Source organism: Salmo salar, chromosome 08 (assembly GCF_965601325.2).
Source record: "Salmo salar chromosome 08, fSalSal1, whole genome shotgun sequence".
Taxonomy (NCBI): domain Eukaryota; kingdom Metazoa; phylum Chordata; class Actinopteri; order Salmoniformes; family Salmonidae; genus Salmo; species Salmo salar.
In genome coordinates this window covers 20,948,445-20,966,967 of record NC_138298.1, presented here as the reverse complement: position 1 = coordinate 20,966,967, position 18,523 = coordinate 20,948,445, and the positions used below count along the sequence as shown (strand labels likewise).

The following is an 18,523-nucleotide window of genomic DNA, read 5'->3' as shown; positions in this document are numbered from 1 at the left end:
TTTGTGTGGATCCAAGGACGAGTGGCTGCAGCTTCAGCAACAGCTAATGGGGATCCTAATAAAATACTATGCTAAAAAATACTTAATCAGGGTGTCTCACTCTCACTGCTTCTTAACTTTCAAACCCACAAGAGTGTCTGGATTTGGTCATTAGCACCTAGTTGTGGTTATCATTTTTCCTTTAGCTTTTCGAGGGAATGGTATTGCCAAATAAATACCATAAATACCTAAATGGCACATCAGAAATAATAACATAACAAATAAGTTCAAATTTGGAGGCCAAATTGCATCTGGACCTCGACTACCGTTAGGACCCTGAGGGGAAGCAGCATTCCCTCCCTCGTTGAATTGGATGACAGGACTGGGATGGCCTCTCGTCTACAGTGTTAGTGTTGAACGGTTCGTCCGTCAGAGAAAGGATGTGAGAAGAGGAGGCTTGCGGTTTCTGTAGCAAGCATGCGGCTTTGTTAGATTCTGTGGATTTTGGACACCGGCTTTACATGCAATGTATTTGTGCTAAATAGAATTCGTTTTTCCCCTTTGTTTTCTACCGGATACATTCTTATAGCTTGGAATCGAGTGTTTTCCTGTGCGGCTCCGTTCATTGGTAAACTAGCGGTTGCATCAGTCGACTGTCAATCAATTCTGGGCTCTTTGCACCTGGTATTCATTTAAATTTGCCGGTGAATGTTTGTGGACATTGAGTTTTGGAGCAATCCTTTTCGTTTAGCCTTTGGTATTTCAATAACCGAGAGTTTATTGTGCAGCCTTATTATTAACAGGTAAGATTGTAACCGTAACTCAGGCTACTGTACCCCTAGTTATATTAATAGCGGACTGTATCCCCGGAAAATGACAACATTCTATCTTGACGGCGCAAGGAGGAACTAGCCTACACGTGCACTGTCCTCTCGATTACTGTATCAGTGATTGCCAAAGCGTTGTTTGACAGCTGTCTTTGGTAACGCGTTGGACAATAGGGCTTGCCTGGAGGAGCCATCTGCTATTGTTTTCTCCTGTGGATAGATCAAAACATAAACAGATCGAACATGTCGCTCAGCAGAAGTATTGAATGGGAACACTTTGAGGAACGGGACAAAACGCACCGTTCATCACGGGCTAACGGCTCCGGATCCCAGTCAGGCTCCAGAGGCAACGGTCTCGTGCCCAGCCCGGCGCACAGCGCGCACTGTAGCTTTTACCGAACGCGCACGCTCCAGTCGCTCACCTCGGAGAAGAAAGCCAAAAAAGTGCGGTTCTACCGAAATGGGGACAAATACTTCAAGGGTTTGGTGTATGCCGTGTCCAACGACCGTTTTAGGTCCTTAGACGCCCTGCTTATGGAGCTTACCCGGTCTCTCTCGGACAACGTCAACCTGCCTCAAGGTGTCCGGAGCATCTACCCTGTGGACGGCAGCAAGAAGATCAGCAGCCTGGACGAGTTAGTGGAGGGTAAGGACAAGCAGTCACCCACGGCCCCCTCCCCACACACCGCCCAGTCCTACAAATGACATAATAGATCAGGTAGAGATCAATACTCGCGCATATTGATTAATGAGCTGATTAATCCAAAGTACTCATTATTAGATTTCACCAGACACTCGTATCTCTCATCATACGATCTTATAAACCATTTCATGTCCTGCTTGCCATCAGAGTTCCACCAGCTGTTTTACATTGACTCCTTGTTCATACATATGCAGGTGTATTCTGCTATCAGCTTTCCCTTTGGGAAGAAGACTAGCTAATACTGCATTATAGGCTTATTATATTACATTATAGCCTATTATACTACATACTAGCTGCATTATACTACATTATAGCCAATTATACTACATTATATGATATAGTAGTATAAGGCTATAATGTAGTTATATTATATGATATAGTAGCATAATAAGGCTATAACGTAGTATAAGTCTATAATGTCGTATAATGAGGCTATAATGTAGTATAATGAAGCAATTATTAATAGCCTCATTATACTACATTATAGCCTCATTGGGCAGCAGGTAGCCTAGCTGTTAGAGGCCAGCCAGCAACCAGAGGGTTGCCGGTTCAGATCCTGGGTCTGATGGGAAAAATCTGTTAGGAAGTTAGCTGGCAACTAGAGGGTTGCTGATATCAAATCCTAGATGCCTGCCATGGTGGCTTTGAGCAAGTCACTTAACCCCCTCAACAACAACTCCCCAGGTGTGGGGGGCTACCACCTGGGCACCTCTCCAAAACCTGTATGTATGTGTCTTTCAGAGGGGTTGGGTTAAAAGCGGAAGTCAAATTTTGGTTGGACATTGTGTGCAATTTACCAATAAAGTGATTTTAATGATACTACATTATATCCTCCTTAGTAGGATTCAGGCCTATAGAGCATGCGCCATGTAGAGATTTTCCTCTCTTAGGCATTTTACAGTAAAGACATATGTAAATACAGTAAACAGGTTAACTACTGTAATGCAATTGTAACCTATGTAGTGAGTCATGGGCATGCCTCTCAAACTCTAGGATAGGATAGATGATGTCGCGTGTGGCTCAGTTGATAGAGCATGGAGCAAGCACCAGGGTTGTGCGTTCCGTTCCCACGGGGCACCACTATGGAAAATGTATGCACTCATTACTGTAAGTCCCTCTGGATAAGAGTGTCTGCTAAATGACTAAAATGTAGATTACATTTGGTTGAGAATCTTGAGGTCATTAGTCTGTCTTGAATCAGCAGGACTTCCTTTTTGGTTAAGCAGTTGTGAGACACACATGACCCAGTAGTTGTGTGTGTGTGTGTGTGTGTGTGTGTGTGTGAGTGGGAGCGAGCCACATAGATGACAGACCCGCTGTAGTAGTAGGCAGCACAGCTCTCATGAATGTACATCGCTCCTCCATTGATCTTAGAGCAGTGTGTGTGTTAGTGTGTGCTCTGGCCAGTGTTCTGTGCTTCATGGCTGTTAAAACAGTCCTTAGAGTGATTTTTCACCCTCTGGGCATAAAACATGGAAGTGTCCCCCTCTGCACCCCCTTCACACCTCTGCCGATGATCTGTTCACTTCGAACATGATGAGGGAGGAGAATGGAAAAGGTCAACATTGAGGTGTAGAGGAAGCTGTTATTATAACTGTACTAATGGTCCAAATAAGATATACAACTACCTTCAATGAACTGAACATGGTCAGGTCATACCGTTGTTATATTACAACATGACTTATTAGCTCAGTCATTTCACAGAAATGCTTAATAAACAATCATGTATATTGTCCCGACTAGATCCTACACAACTAAAGGCAAATTAATTCTGAAGTGTGTGAGTATTATTCCAGAAAAGTATGCAAAGGTTGAGAAATTTCAACATGACCTCCTTTACTTTACTGTAGATCTCTCTCCCTACTCGGTAGAATTTGCTATATATAGACCTACACAGCAATGGGGGCTGGTAGGAGGAGCTATAGGAGGTCAGGCTCATTTTAATGGCTGGACTGGAATCAAAGGAACGATATCAAACGTATGGAAACCACATGTTTGACTCCGTGCCATTGATTCCATCCCAGCCATTACAATGAACCCGTCCTCCTATAGCTCCTTCCACCAGCCTCCACTGCTCCACAGTGGTTCTGTCTGTGCGTGAGCCACTCTCTCCTCTCTGTGTCGCAGGCTGCAGCAGTGGCCGGTGTCTGGGTAATACGTTAATCTTCGTGTTGAGTTCTGCTGTCTGACCTGTGACCTCTCTACGATCCTGTCTTAGCGTGAAAGGTTACGGTTATCGCACCACGGTAGCGCTGTCATATTCAAATCAATCCACAGCAAAGAGAGATGAGTGTGGGCCTTGTCTTTTCATTTGTATACTGTAGCTTATCTCCTGACTCCCGTTAGTCAGCACCCCCAGCTATAGGCTGTGTTTTGTCCTTACTTCACCGCTGTCCTTTTCGCCTGATCCCCCTCTCCTCTCTCATCCCCCTGTTTATTCTCAGCTGACATCCTTCCTTCCAAATATAAGCCTCTGCACTCATTCCTCCGCCCATGTCCCCAGAGAGGATGGGGTGGTAGATTTAGGTCAGCGCCCAATCCCGTGGCTGGGAGACACATTGCATCACTTCTGGTTGGGCTGGCAGGAAGGAGAATGGGTGCTGCCGTGGGACAGTGAGTGTGGTAGAAGATGGACTGGCACCAACACATAGCCAGGCCTACTACTTCCTACTTCTTCTGCCTCACCTCTGGATGTAATGCCTGTTTTCTGCCAAGTAACCGTTCAGAGTGGAAGCTGGAATCCTCCAGGCAGGCATCACACTTTCTCTGCTCTGATTTGAAAGGAAAGTGGGCCAACTCACTTTCTCTGTCTGTAAAAACTTGTTGTTCTCATCTTGGGGGTATTTGGGTTTATACTGCAGTAGGTATAGTGGCCTGTGAGGTCATACTGTAGGTACTGTGGCTAATGAAGAGTTCCGTGTAGGTTTTACCTTATTATAGGAGTAGAGTTTGAGCTCTTAAGCTAATCCTATTGGACATTTGATATGGTGCCAAGTTTATTTTGGAACCGCTCTAACCATTCCATTCTTTCTACTGTAAAACAATGACTGGACTCCAAAGTCGTTCCATAAACAGTACACGGATTGGGTTCCACTCAAGAAGTCCCCTCTTTACAGTGGAGACTCCATTGGTCGGGATGATAAGTCCTAATTATCGTAGCCTCCTCAGTAACTTGTTTTGTCAGTGGGTTGCGGCTGTACCCTCAGTGGCTGTCCCCTTGTCCTCCTGCTGTGATGTGGAGAAATAGGGCACGGCTGTTGTCAGGGGTCAGGTCACAGAGACAGGAGGAATGCAGTCAATCCGTCAGAGGAGCGTCTTGGCCTGGCTGTGAACGAGGCCTTTTGACTGGAGATGCTGGAGGCCGAACACCAGAGTCTTGTCTTTGTGTACTCAGCCATCAAATGGATTAGTGTGTGTGTGCTCCCAGCCCCATTGATTGAGGACTACTGGCCTAGCCTGTTGTGTGAACCTCATAAAGCCCCATTCATTCATTCATTCATTCATTAATTCATATGTGATCGATGGATGGATGGATGGATGGCTGGCTGGATGGGATTACCCTGTGACATCCACCACACTGTCTCTGCTGTAGTGTGCTTATTGAAATGACAGTGAGGCATTGGATTGGATCCAAACCAAGCCAAACCACGATAGTGGTCTTATGCTACACCGATTGTGTGCCATTTGAGGAGGACTTTCAATCAAATGTAATTATAAAGCCCTTTTTACATCAGCCAATGTCACAAACCCAGCCTAACACCCCAAACAGCAAGCAATACAGATGTAGAAGCACGGTGGCTAGGAAAAACTCCCTAGAAAGGCAGGAACCTAGGAAGAAACCTAGAGAGGAACCAGGCTCTGAGGGGTGGCCAGTCCTCTTCTGGCTGTGCCGGGTGGAGATTATAACAGAACATGGCCAAGATGTTCATAGATGACCAGCAGGGTCAAATAATAATAATCGCAGTGGTTGTAGAGGGTGCAACAGGTCAGCACCTCCGCAGTAAATGTCAGTTGACTTTTCACAGCCGATCATTCAGAGTGAGAGGGAGAACTTAAATTCTGGATAAGACAGGAGAAATACTCCAGATATAACAACTGACCCTAGCCCCTCCGACACAAACTATTGCAGCATAAGTACTGAAGGCTGAGAGAGGAGGGGTCGGGAGACACTGTGGCCCTGTCCGACGATACCCCCCGACGGGGCCAACCAGGCAGGATATAACCCCACCCACTTTGCCAAATCAGAGCCCCCAGACCACGAGAGGGATATCTTCACTAGAGGGATATCTTCAACCCACTGGTGAATTATGATGCACCTGAACCCGCGTCGGTCCTTTGATAAGATCCAATGTATGTAATAAGCTGATTGATTCAACATCAGACTTCACTCATGGGAGAACATTGCTTGTTTAGATGACACCATAGTGTTAGGGACTACATCAGACAAAAACATTCTCAATCCATGACCTCTCACTTACCCCACTGAGTGATGGCGCCTGTGTGTATTTGCTCAGTGATGGATCAGCGCACACCCTGATGGATCTGCCCCCTCTCCTCCATAGTGACCAGCTGGTGTTTGGTTAGGGAGCTGTTTAAGGGGCTGGGATCTCAGCTGGGGTCCACATGAGTCCCCGCTGTAGGGCCACTGAAGGGTATCACCCACCCAGGGTCCGCTAACCTCTCTGGTGATGCTGCACCTGAGACCCCCCTCTCGTCCCCAGGGGTGTTAGGGACTGTCACCCCTGAGCCCCCTTCAGAAGGCCACTTCTGTTTCTCCAGGCGTTCTGATCTGAATTGATGATGGCTCCGGGTCTCATTTGGTGTCACTGTTTTCATCTGTTCGGGTCCCCCAGCTGTGGCCTAGTGTCGTTAATTAGCCTTTGGTTAATTGGTAGATGAATAAATCCAGGTGTCGTGGGACTCGCTGTCTCGGAATTCTCCTTCCTTCTGTCCTCTTCCTCCTCCTTTCCATCCCTTTTTCTTTGTCTTAAAGCAAATGAGAGGAACCATGAGAAGAGCAGTAGATAATACTGAAATGTCCAACATGAAAAGGTAGAGTTGTAGTTGAGAAGACAGATTGATATAAACCTCAGGTCGATGGTCCTGGTTTAGGTTGATCTCAGCGTGGTGTTGGTGGTCTTATGACCAAAGGATCTTCATCTTTTTCAGTCATGGGTCTTGAAAATAATGCTGGGTATTGAGCTATTCTGGAGGGTTAGACATCGTCTTCACACCACTCTCGCAAGTGATTCCTTTCCCTGACGGATGACACCTTTATTTAAGCAAGCTGTTCTTCTGTCTCCACTGTCGTTAGGTGACTCATTCACTGTTGTCTTCCTGTTCCTGGATGACTGACTGCTGAGAATAAGATGTTTTGGTTATCAAATAATAAGAGCAAGGTTGACTGCATTAGGAAAAAAACTCAAATTTACCTAAGCTTCTGTAAGCTTTCTATACGATTCTAGATGGATAGATTCTGTTCATTCATTGTTCGTTCCCCTTCAGGTCCTCCAGATTCCCCTCTCTCCCTCTTGTACGCACAATAACAATGTTCTCTCGCCTTTCTTAGTTCATTTAGTGTGATTTAGCATCACATCTCTATCTCTTACACATAATAACATTTTCTCATCTTTCTTAGTTCAGTCATGTTGTCATCGATTGGTGCCTTGAGCTTAAACTGGTAAAAGGCCAGATACGCAAGTATAGCGCTATGTCGTGACAGAGCAAGGACATTAAAGGCAGCAATATGGGTTCACTTCGTTGCATGCGTAGCATATTGCATGCTGCTACAGTGTGCCATTCTGTGGTTTCATTAGTGTTGTGACAAACAGTAAAATCCATGATGAAAGATTAGAGGTTAGCCATGCCCAGAATGTGAAAATAAAAATCCTGCATGTGTTGTCCTCCAACAAACCGCCTTCAAACACAATCACCCACCCTCACATCCTCCTCTTTCCCTTATTGTGGTTCCATTTATCAGCCTTTTCAGTCGTCAAATTAATCTGGTCTTGGCTTGAGGGGAAACGCTCACACAAACACATTTTGCTAACTGCTACAATGGAATGCGGGCAAGGAAAAGGAAAATACTTAGCTTTGGAGAGTGTCCAATGCGGCAGGCCGAGAGAGCTCACAGAGAAGGCTGAGTTACGCTGACTGGCTGGCCTCCGTCTCAATGTGACTTTTGTTTCCACTGGGGAACCTTAACTCCTTGTCATCCACAGTCAAGCCAACTAGAGTTACTTTCCAAGTCATGTGGCTAATTAACACTCCTTTAGTCATGGCCGTGTGGCTCAGTTGGTAGAGAATGGTGTTTGCAACGCCAGGGTTGTGGGTTCGATTCCCATGGGGGACCAGTACGGAGAGAGAGGGGGGGAAAAATGTATGAAATGTAAAATGACAAATGTTTTTAAAAAAAAATTATGGTTATCCATTGACAGTTGTAAAGTAGCATTCAGAGCTGGAAAATGCAATGGAGTTGATTACTGTAGCTTCAATAACTAAATTGCCCTACATTTGATAAGCAGTTGATGGATTTGATAGCAGTTTTTATAAACAGTTGATTCCACGATTTTTATGAAATATATATTTTTTAAAGAAGCTTAAATTCTAACTAGCTCTCCCCTCTTCCTCCCTTTAGGTGAGAGCTACGTGTGTGCCTCCAACGAGCCCTACCGCCGAGTGGACTACACCAAGAACGTTAACCCTAACTGGTCAGTGGGCATCAAGGCCGGCCAGTCCCGCTCCCTGTCCTCCCTCAGCACCCTGGTAAAGGGCGAGCTGCAGCGTAGCGAGGCCAGCCTCGGCACCAGAGACTTCATCAAGCCCAAGCTGGTGACGGTCATCCGCAGCGGGGTCAAGCCCAGGAAGGCTGTGAGGATCCTGCTGAATAAGAAGACGGCCCACTCCTTCGAACAGGTGCTGACCGACATCACGGACGCCATCAAGCTGGACTCCGGGGCGGTCAAACGGCTCTACACACTGGAGGGAAAACAGGTAAGATGGTAGTAATTCTGTAAATGCAACAACATGGTTACTTCCTATAGCACAGGGTCTCAACTCCAATCCTGAGGTATATGATATGGTTATTTAGCCATTTTTTATCTTCTCCTAAATGTCTTACAAACAGTTGGGTTCAATATATGTGGCCCATGCAGGCATCAAACCCTCAACCTTGCTGTTGCAAGTAATGAATAACGATACTTCAGGGACTCTATATTAGAGTATGTTAGGTTAAACCCAACGCTGTACTGGAGATGGGAATCAGTACCAGATGGGATATCCAGATTGAGTTCTCTGGCCAAAGGTCTTATCTATAGCATAGATGCTTCATGATTTATGAGTTTCAGCTGTATCAGCACTCGACCATTATACTATCGCTAATCAACACAAACCCCATGGTGCACTACAAGTATCTCCACGAGAGTCGACCTAATCAACAAACTTCATGCTTTGTTTGGAATACAGTGTTTGGTTTTGGCCAGACATAATGGGACCCCTCTCATCCAAAACGTTGACTCAAGTGTACCAAAAAGCCCCTGGAACACCTGGATGACCATCAAGACTCTTGGAATAATGTTCTATGGACAGATGAGTCAAAAGTATAACTTTTTGGATGGCATGGGTCCCATTATGCCTGGTGAAAACCAAACATTGCATTGTACAGTAAGAACCTCATACCAACGGCCAAGCATGGTGGTGGTAGTGTGATGGCTTGGGGATGCTTTGCTGCCTCAGGACCTGGACGACTTGCCTTAATAGAAGGAACCATGAATTCTGCTCTGTGTCAGAGAATTCTACAGGAGAATGTCAGGCCATCTGTCTGTGAGCTGAAGCACAGATGGGTCATGCAGCAAGACAAGGATCCAAAACACACAATTAAGTCTACATGAAAATGGCAAAAAAGCAACAAATATGACATTTTGGAATGGTGTTACGCACGCCTCTAGAAAGAGGGAACGCAACACCCTGCTACAACTTAACTCTCCGTGTTGTGAAATGGTAGGGAAGTGTAGGCGTGAGCAAGGATGACACAAAGGCAGAGAATACCGTTAACAGGGAATTTATTCCTTCACGCGGTAAGGTTGGGGAAAAGGGGCTGGACGGAACCAAAGCAAAGAAACTAAATATCAAAACCCCCTCTCCTACCTTACCTGCCTACCCACTACTTACCTAACTAGCACCACCTGGTGCACTAACCAAAATACAGGGGATGGTCCGCCCAGGTCTTTCCTAGTGTGCATAGACAGTAAACTACTACGGGTATATGTATGCCCGCGGGCCTCTTGCCTAAACACTCCCTAGGTGCCTTCCCCTTCCCCCCTGGGAACAAATGAAACAGAATTACGCAAATGTAAGTCAATCAAAACACTGCATCCTATTGACACACACAACCAATCAGCTCCCTCAGCAACAACGGACACAGTACATACCAAAATTCTTGGAAACAACCAACATTCTATAACCCTCAGCCATTAGCCTTGTCTCTCAGCAATCATCTCTGTCTCCCCTCTCCCTGAGCAACAGCACACTGGCTTATATTGGGGTTGTTAATTGAGACAGCTGCGTCCTGACGAGGGGGCGGGGTCAGCTCTCCAATCAGCAATGGGGCCGACCAATCAGCTGCTTGGAGAACTTCAGGAAGCCATTACCTGAAACACACTAACAAATATACAAACTACAACACAGAAACTGGGGAACGTAACACGCCCACCACAAAAAATGCAAACATACAGTTTGCAATAACAAAAATCAACGCTTCCCCAGTTACTAAACCCGTGATAGAGCGTCGGCAACCACATTTGCCGAGCCCTTCACATAGGCTATCTGTACATTATATCCTTGTACAATCAGAGCCCACCGCATAAGGCGGCGGTTCTGATTGTACATTTGCTTTAAGAACACCAAAGGATTATGGTCCGTGAAGACCATTACAGGCAAGGCACTGGAACCCACATATACCTCAAAGAACTGTAATGCTAGCAATAAAGCCAGCGTTTCCTGTTCAATTGTGGAGTACCTTGACTGACACGAGTTGAACTTACGGGAGAAGAAACTGACGGGTCGATCCACTCCATCTTCATCTTCCTGCAAGAGAACCGCACCCACCCCCACTATACTAGCGTCTACCTCCAACTTAAAAGGTTTGTCAAAGTTGGGGGTGGCAAGCACTGGGGCACTACAAAGTAGCGCTTTAGCGGACTCAAAAGCATAGTTACAGTCCTGGGACCACTTAAATGGTACCTTCGGACTAAGCAGAGATGAAAGGGGAGCTACTACCGTCGAGAAATTCTTACAGAAAGTACGATAGTAACCTACCATCCCCAGGAATCTGCGCAACTGGCGGCGAGTCGTGGGAGCAGGAAAAGCAACAATTGCTTCCACTTTGCCAGTTACTGGGCGCACTTGACCTCGTCCCACTTGTTTCCCCAAGTAAGTCACTGTAGCCTTCCCAAACTCACACTTGGCCAAATTGAGGGTTAAAGAAGCATTCGCCAACCTCTGAAACACACTTTTCAAGGTGGCGAAATGATCAGACCAAGTAGACGAATGTATTACCACATCGTCAAGATAAGCAGTACAATTTGGTACATCGGCAAAAACAATGTTAACTAACCGCTGAAAAGTAGCAGGTGCATTACACATTCCAAAGGGCATCACAGAATATTGTACGAAGTTATCTGGCGTAACGAAAGCCGAGATGTCAGAAGCTCGAGAGGTCAAAGGCACCTGCCAATAACCTTTTAGCAAATCTAATTTACTAACGTAAGCAGCAGAGCCAATTCTATCAATGCAGTCATCTAAGCGAGGTAGAGGAAAAGAATCAGTCTTTGTAACGGCATTTACTCGACGATAATCCGTACATAAGCGAGACGTACCGTCAGGCTTAGGAACAAGAATACACGGGGAACTCCAGGAGCTGTTACTGGGTTTTGCCATGTCATTCTGTAATAAATAAGCTACCTCACTTTTCATTACCTCCCTTTTCTTTGCATTAACCCGGTACGGATGCTGACTTATAGGAACAGCGTCCCCCACATCCACGTCATGTTCCAAGATGGACGTGCGACTTGGAACATCCTGAAACACAGTGAGAAAACTGTTTATCAATAAGATAAGATCCTTAGTTTGGTCTTTATCCAAATGTTCCATTTGAGACGGTAACTTTTTCAGCATCTCTGAATTACATAAGCGTTCACACTGCTGTAACGTATGGCGTAACTCCAACCCATCCTCCTTATCCTCCTCTAGATACCAGCCAGGCTTCAGCACCACCGCAGCCACACTGGAAACGGCGGGCTGGACAGGCTTTCTTGAGGAGCTGTTGGGAGAATCACGCATATAATATGCTTTCAGCATGTTAACATGACACATTCGGGAAGAACGCCTCCGATCTGGGGTCTTTATCACATAATTGGTGTCACTTAGTTTCTTTTCCACAAGATATGGTCCAGAAAAACGTGCTGACAGAGATGAGCCAGGGATTGGCAACAAAACTAAAACTTGATCACCTGGTGCAAAAGAACGGCCAACAGCCTTTTTGTCATAATGCAACTTCATGCGTTTTTGAGTAGAGGAGAGAGACTTTTGGGCTAATGCACCTGCAGCGTGCAGTCTCTCCCGCATCTTACTGACATAATCCAACACATTTTTAGGGGCGCTACTGGGTGTAGGAGATAAGATATGCTCCTTCAAAACCTTTAGCGGACCCCGTGGGGTGTGTCCAAACACAAGGTCAGCAGGGCTGAACCCTAAGGACTCTTGTATTGTTTCCCTAATAGCAAATAAGACAAAGGGCACCCCCTCATCCCAATCAGTACTGGTATCCATGCAATACTTGCGTAGCATTGCCTTCAGCGTCTGATGCCAGCGTTCGAGAGCCCCTTGACTCTCTGGATGATACGGACTGGAGACCTGATGGGAAATACACAGCGTCTTTAACACACTAGAGAACAGCTTTGACATAAAGTTGGATCCCTGGTCAGTTTGGATTACTTTAGGGAGTCCAAACGTAGAGAAGAACTTCACTAATGCCTTCACCACAGTCTTAGCCGTTATTGTCCGTAGAGGAATAGCCTCTGGGTATCGAGTAGCACTGCACATTATTGTTAGTAAGAACTGGTTACCTGACCTGGTTTTCGGCAATGGACCTACACAATCAATTATCACTTTTTCAAACGGTTCCCCCACCACAGGAATCGGGCAGAGCGGCGCACGTGGAACAGTTTGATTCGCTTTCCCAGTGAGTTGACATACGTGGCATGTCTTACAGAATTGGACAACGTCAGACTTCAAACCTGGCCAAAAAAAATGTCGAAGGACTCGGTTATAAGTCTTCGTGATCCCTAAGTGTCCGGACCACGCCTGGTCATGGGCGAGTGACAGCACCTGCTGTCGGAATGGTGTAGGAACAACCACTTGACACACTTCACTCCAGTCACTAACGGTGTCATGAGCTGCCCATTTACGCATCAAAACTCCTGCTTCCATAAAGTAGGCAGTCTCTTTAGTTTTAGCTTCCTCAATGGAAGTTACCGAAGCAAAACACTTGCGAAGACTGATGTCTCCCTTTTGACATTCAATCACCTTCTCGGGGGTGACAGTCAAAAGAATGTCATGTAATTGGGGCGCGATTTCACTTCCCCCGGGCTGTTTGTCAGAGGTGATCAGCTTCTTAGAGGTAGTACACAACCCATCCTCTTGATCAACTTCTTTAAACAAAACAGTTTTTGACAAATCTATCACGTCACCCATTTGTCTTGCCTGAGCACGAGTGACAGCACAAGCGGGGAACACATGGGGATAACTCTGTGCCAACTCATTAGAGAGAGAGTGGTCACTTTTATCCAACACTTCCAATACGGGTACTACCTTTCCTCCAGCAATATCGTTACCCATTATAAAGGTCACACCTTTTACTGGCAACTTAGGACGTACCCCTACTCTGAATATTCCACTGATTAACTCAGAGTGTACATTCACAAAGTGCAACGGCACTGGGACAAAACCCATTTCAATACCCTGAACTAACACACTGGAACCACAGTATGTATTGTCGGATAAGGGCAACACATCAACCAATATAAATGACTGCGCCGCCCCTGTATCTCTAAGGATTTTAACAGGACGCTGAGATGCTTCGTCATTCGCTATGGACACAAACCCCTCAAAAATGAACGGTTCGTAACTGCGGTCGGGTACTGAGACTTTCAAACTACATTTACTCTGAGGCACCTGTTTTGTTTCAGACCTCACAACAGTACGAATTAGCCCAACACCTGTTGGCGGCTTGGCACGAAAAGGCATCCCTTGTTTGCGTTTTAGTAGGAAGCAATCATTAATCACATGTCCCACTTTATGACAATAGAAACAGGGACGCTCATTTTTCTGGCGTGCTTGATATACTGTGGGCCGACTGGGACTAAAAGTAGGCAACTCAGTAGCTCTACTCTCAGTATGAGCCGAAAACACACTCTTGTGCGTCAACACAAACTCATCTGCCAACACAGACGCTTCTGACAGGGAGGATACTTTCTGTTCATTTAGGTATACTACAATGCGTTCGGGTAAGCAATTTTTAAACTCTTCCAACAAAATTAACTCCCGGAGAGAGTTGAAATCAGTTACCTTACTAGCAGCATGCCATTTATCAAACAGATTTCCCTTGTCTCTAGCAAATTCCACATAAGTCTTACTAGGAGACTTTCTATGAGACCTAAATCTCTGTCGGTATGCCTCAGGCACAAGCTCATAAGCACGAAGAACGGTAGCTTTGACCACTTCATAGTTCAAGCTATCTTCCAAAGGTAGCGCTGATAAAACCTCTTGGGCTTTTCCAGTTAATTTACACTGAAGTAATAAGCACCATACTTCTTCAGGCCATTTCAAGGCTACGGCTATACGTTCAAACACACAAAAATAGGAGTCAACCTCTGATTCTCTAAACAAAGGTACTAAGGCAATCTGCCTACTAATGTCAAACGTGTTGGAAGCTCCAGCTGGTGAGGACGACTCACTAACAGGCACAGTAGGAACAAAGGCTAGCCTCGCTGTCTCTGCCTCCAATTCCATTTGGCGCATTTTGAAATCCATCTGCCGCTGTTCTCTTTCTTTTTCAGCCTCTATTTTACAGATTTCCAAATGCCGCTGTTCTCTTTCTTTTTCAGCCTCTATTTTACAGATTTCTAACTGGAGATTTTCTCGCCTAATTTGGGCTCTCTCTTCCGCTTCCAGTTGAAACTGTATAGAACGGACATCCCTTCTGGCATCACCAGTTGACAGTGGGGAGAGCGGATCAAAACGGGGCAATGTGGCTGGAGCTTTAGCCTCGCCTTCGGTCTCAGAAACCGACGGGCTTACAGGAGCAGCAACATCCCCTACAGGGGTAGTAGGTTCAGGCAGCGGTAACACAAGCACCTCCTCTTCTAACAATACATTTAACACTAGTTTCTTAACCTCCGCCTTAACTAAATTGTGCGAAATAGACAATGAATAATGGTCAGCCAAGGTCATTAAATCACTTTTACGACACTTATTAAACACCTCCCACGACGGGTTATCCAAAAAGGATTGTACATCAAAAGTAGCCATTGTAAACTACTACACCAAACACAAGAGCCAACAAATAGCTAATGCTATGACGCTCAACACTGAACTAACCACAAACTAAACTAGTCACCCTTTACTCACAAATCACAGAAAGCTCAGTGCAGCAGGGTCCAGGGGGTTTTAATGGGATCCCGGATGAGCCCCCATTATGTTACGCACGCCTCTAGAAAGAGGGAACGCAACACCCTGCTACAACTTAACTCTCCGTGTTGTGAAATGGTAGGGAAGTGTAGGCGTGAGCAAGGATGACACAAAGGCAGAGAATACCGTTAACAGGGAATTTATTCCTTCACGCGGTAAGGTTGGGGAAAAGGGGCTGGACGGAACCAAAGCAAAGAAACTAAATATCAAAACCCCCTCTCCTACCTTACCTGCCTACCCACTACTTACCTAACTAGCACCACCTGGTGCACTAACCAAAATACAGGGGATGGTCCGCCCAGGTCTTTCCTAGTGTGCATAGACAGTAAACTACTACGGGTATATGTATGCCCGCGGGCCTCTTGCCTAAACACTCCCTAGGTGCCTTCCCCTTCCCCCCTGGGAACAAATGAAACAGAATTACACAAATGTAAGTCAATCAAAACACTGCATCCTATTGACACACACAACCAATCAGCTCCCTCAGCAACAACGGACACAGTACATACCAAAATTCTTGGAAACAACCAACATTCTATAACCCTCAGCCATTAGCCTTGTCTCTCAGCAATCATCTCTGTCTCCCCTCTCCCTGAGCAACAGCACACTGGCTTATATTGGGGTTGTTAATTGAGACAGCTGCGTCCTGACGAGGGGGCGGGGTCAGCTCTCCAATCAGCAATGGGGCCGACCAATCAGCTGCTTGGAGAACTTCAGGAAGCCATTACCTGAAACACACTAACAAATATACAAACTACAACACAGAAACTGGGGAACGTAACAAATGGCCAGACCTAATCCCAATTGAGATGTTGTGGCAGGACTTGAAACGAGCAGTCCAGGATTACGCAGTGTTAGTTATCAATAACTTTATCTTTGCACTTCCCCCCAGCTTAGTTTAGATTGGTGTAAATGTCACTGAGTTAAAGCAGTTCTGCATGGAAGAGTGGGCCAAAATTCCTCCACGCAACATGAGACTGATCAACAAATATAGGAAGCATTTGGTTGGAGTCATTGCAGCTAAAGGTGGCTCAACCGGTTATTAGGGGGAAATTACTTTTTCACACGGGGGCATTGGGTGTTGCATAACTTTGTTTATGAATTAAATGAAATAAGTATGTAATTGTTGTATTATTTGTTCACTCAGGTTCCCTTTATCTAATTTTAGGTTTTGGTTGAAGATCTGATAAAATTCAGTATCAACAATATGCAAAAGTAGAGGAAATGAGAAAGGAGGCAAATACTTTTTGACAGCATTGTATGGTCCTATTTAGTATTTCCATCTAGACATCTACAGTGTGTCACAAATGGCACCCTATTCCATATTTAGCACCCTACTTTTGATCAGAGCCTTATGGACCCTGGTCAAAAGTAGTGCACAACATAGGGAATAGGGTGCCATTTGGGACGCAAACCTAATGTGCTAGTGATGAAGAACACATGATGCATTTAATTTCCCATCAGGTGCTTTAGTTTTAGATTGATATAAATGCTGCTAGCCTCATCTGAGGAAGAAGATTCCATCATAATGGATTAAGGGGGAGTGGATTTAGAACATTTCCTAGAAGTCAGGTTCCACAGTTGTTAAAGATAAGTGGATTTTCTGATAAATCTGTATTGAAATGCAGTCTGATTTTTTTTTTTTTTTTTTTTTTACAGAGCTTTAACGGTTGGACCTCTTATTTCACAAGCAATGGTTATGACACTGCTGAGAGGTGTTAGGCAAGGGGTTCTTTGAGAACGGCAGGATCATGATGCCTGTCAAGTTTTTGTAAAGGATTGTTCGCATAGAAGACATTGAGACATCTAATGCTGCAGTGAAGGTTTCAGTGCTAGACAAGGCTAAAGAAAAGAGAAGCAGTATCCCCCAAAATCCCATTCCTTCTATCTGAACTCTGAATATTGTCCTGGCAGAGAACACAGTTGACCCTTCTTTCCTGACAGATTCCCGGAGCCGGCGGGAATCTTCACGGACGGGCCAGAGAAGTGACTCATGAAAAATAAGGATCCTTATCCTTTCAGACAGTCAGGCCGGCCAGCCCAATATACTGATGCCTCTACTCAGAGGAGGCTCTGTATCAGGAGGAGAGGCAGGGTCTGGATGATTTTAATCTCTCTCTCTCTGACAGAGAAGACAGTTAATGTGTACAGTAGACATTTGCAGTATCTGCACCTGCTTGCTTTTGTTTTGTGGCAATGAACCAGTCTTGCAGCACAAACTGAAATACATGGCAGTATTGGACCAGAAATGGCTGACCAAGCTTGATTTTCAGCCCAGAGAGAGCATGTTTTAGGTACATGATCAGTGATTCACCCCTTCAGTCCAACTCTGGCCGCTTATTACTCGGCCATCCACAGAGTAAGGGATGGAACGACAGAGACAGAACGAGAGGAGAAACAAGCGATGACTGAAAAGATCAGCCATCACCTCTGAATTGATGGTCTCGCTTACTCCCTCTGGTACTCAACATGGCTGCTCTTTCAAAAATTGCCAATCATAGGCTACAGCATGATGGATCCTTGGGAATGCCCCATTTAGATATCCACCCCGTTACTAATTCAGTCCCCATGTCTGTGACAAAAAGACTACTGACTCTGTCTGTCCTTATCCCTTCATGGATCACTTAAACAGTTTTGATTGTGCTATGGGCTAAGACTTCATAAATGATGATGCAACACAGCTGCAAGTTGACTGGGACGTTTTCTCCATTCATCCGTCAACATTCAGTGTTGTCGGCACTAGACAGAGAGAGAGGAGGAATCCTGTTTTGTGTAGAGATGAAGCAGAGAGACCGGGTGTGAGAGAAAGAGGGAGTGCCTTTCCTACTATGTCCTTGGGGACCGCTTCAGGCAGGCGACTCGCCAGGGCTGTTTGAAGTGCAATGTGGCGGGCGGTTTGACTGCGACGCGCACTGATGATGTCACAGGGGATTTGCCTGAAGAGGCCGGTGGTAAATCCAAACGAGCGCTGCAGGGCTGTCTGGTGTGGACTCTCTTTGGGATTTCACAGGGAAACCTCTTTCCAATCTCCCTGTTTCTTTTGTATATGAGCTGCCAGGCATATGCAAATGACACGATTATGCTAATGTATGAATGAAACGGGTTGGCTCCAACAATACAGTTGTTCTCGCTCACAGAGAATGTTAAGTGTGTGTTTTTGTCTGTAGCTTTCAGTTAAATTACTGTCAGGTCTATGGCATTTTGTTATTATGCTGCTTGCAATTTGTTATGGCAGCGCTCCATTTGAAACTATGGGTTACTGCATTTA

General features: G+C 45.5%; 1 protein-coding gene across 3 annotated transcripts in view; it reads left to right on the top strand.

Annotated features, from left to right (window-relative positions):
• The first annotated feature begins 408 nt into the window (after positions 1-408).
• Positions 409-18,523, top strand: part of LOC106610193 (serine/threonine-protein kinase DCLK2) — a 72,941-nt gene continuing 54,826 nt past the window's right edge. For all 3 annotated transcript variants that reach the window (XR_006770778.2, XM_045722746.2, XM_045722745.2), the window contains exons 1-2: positions 409-1,452; positions 8,147-8,502. Coding sequence is in view for 2 of the 3 variants with exons in the window: in XM_045722746.2 (XP_045578702.2) it covers positions 1,050-1,452; positions 8,147-8,502 (759 nt within the window). In the remaining variant the exon portion in view is untranslated. The remainder of the gene's footprint in view (positions 1,453-8,146; positions 8,503-18,523) is intronic.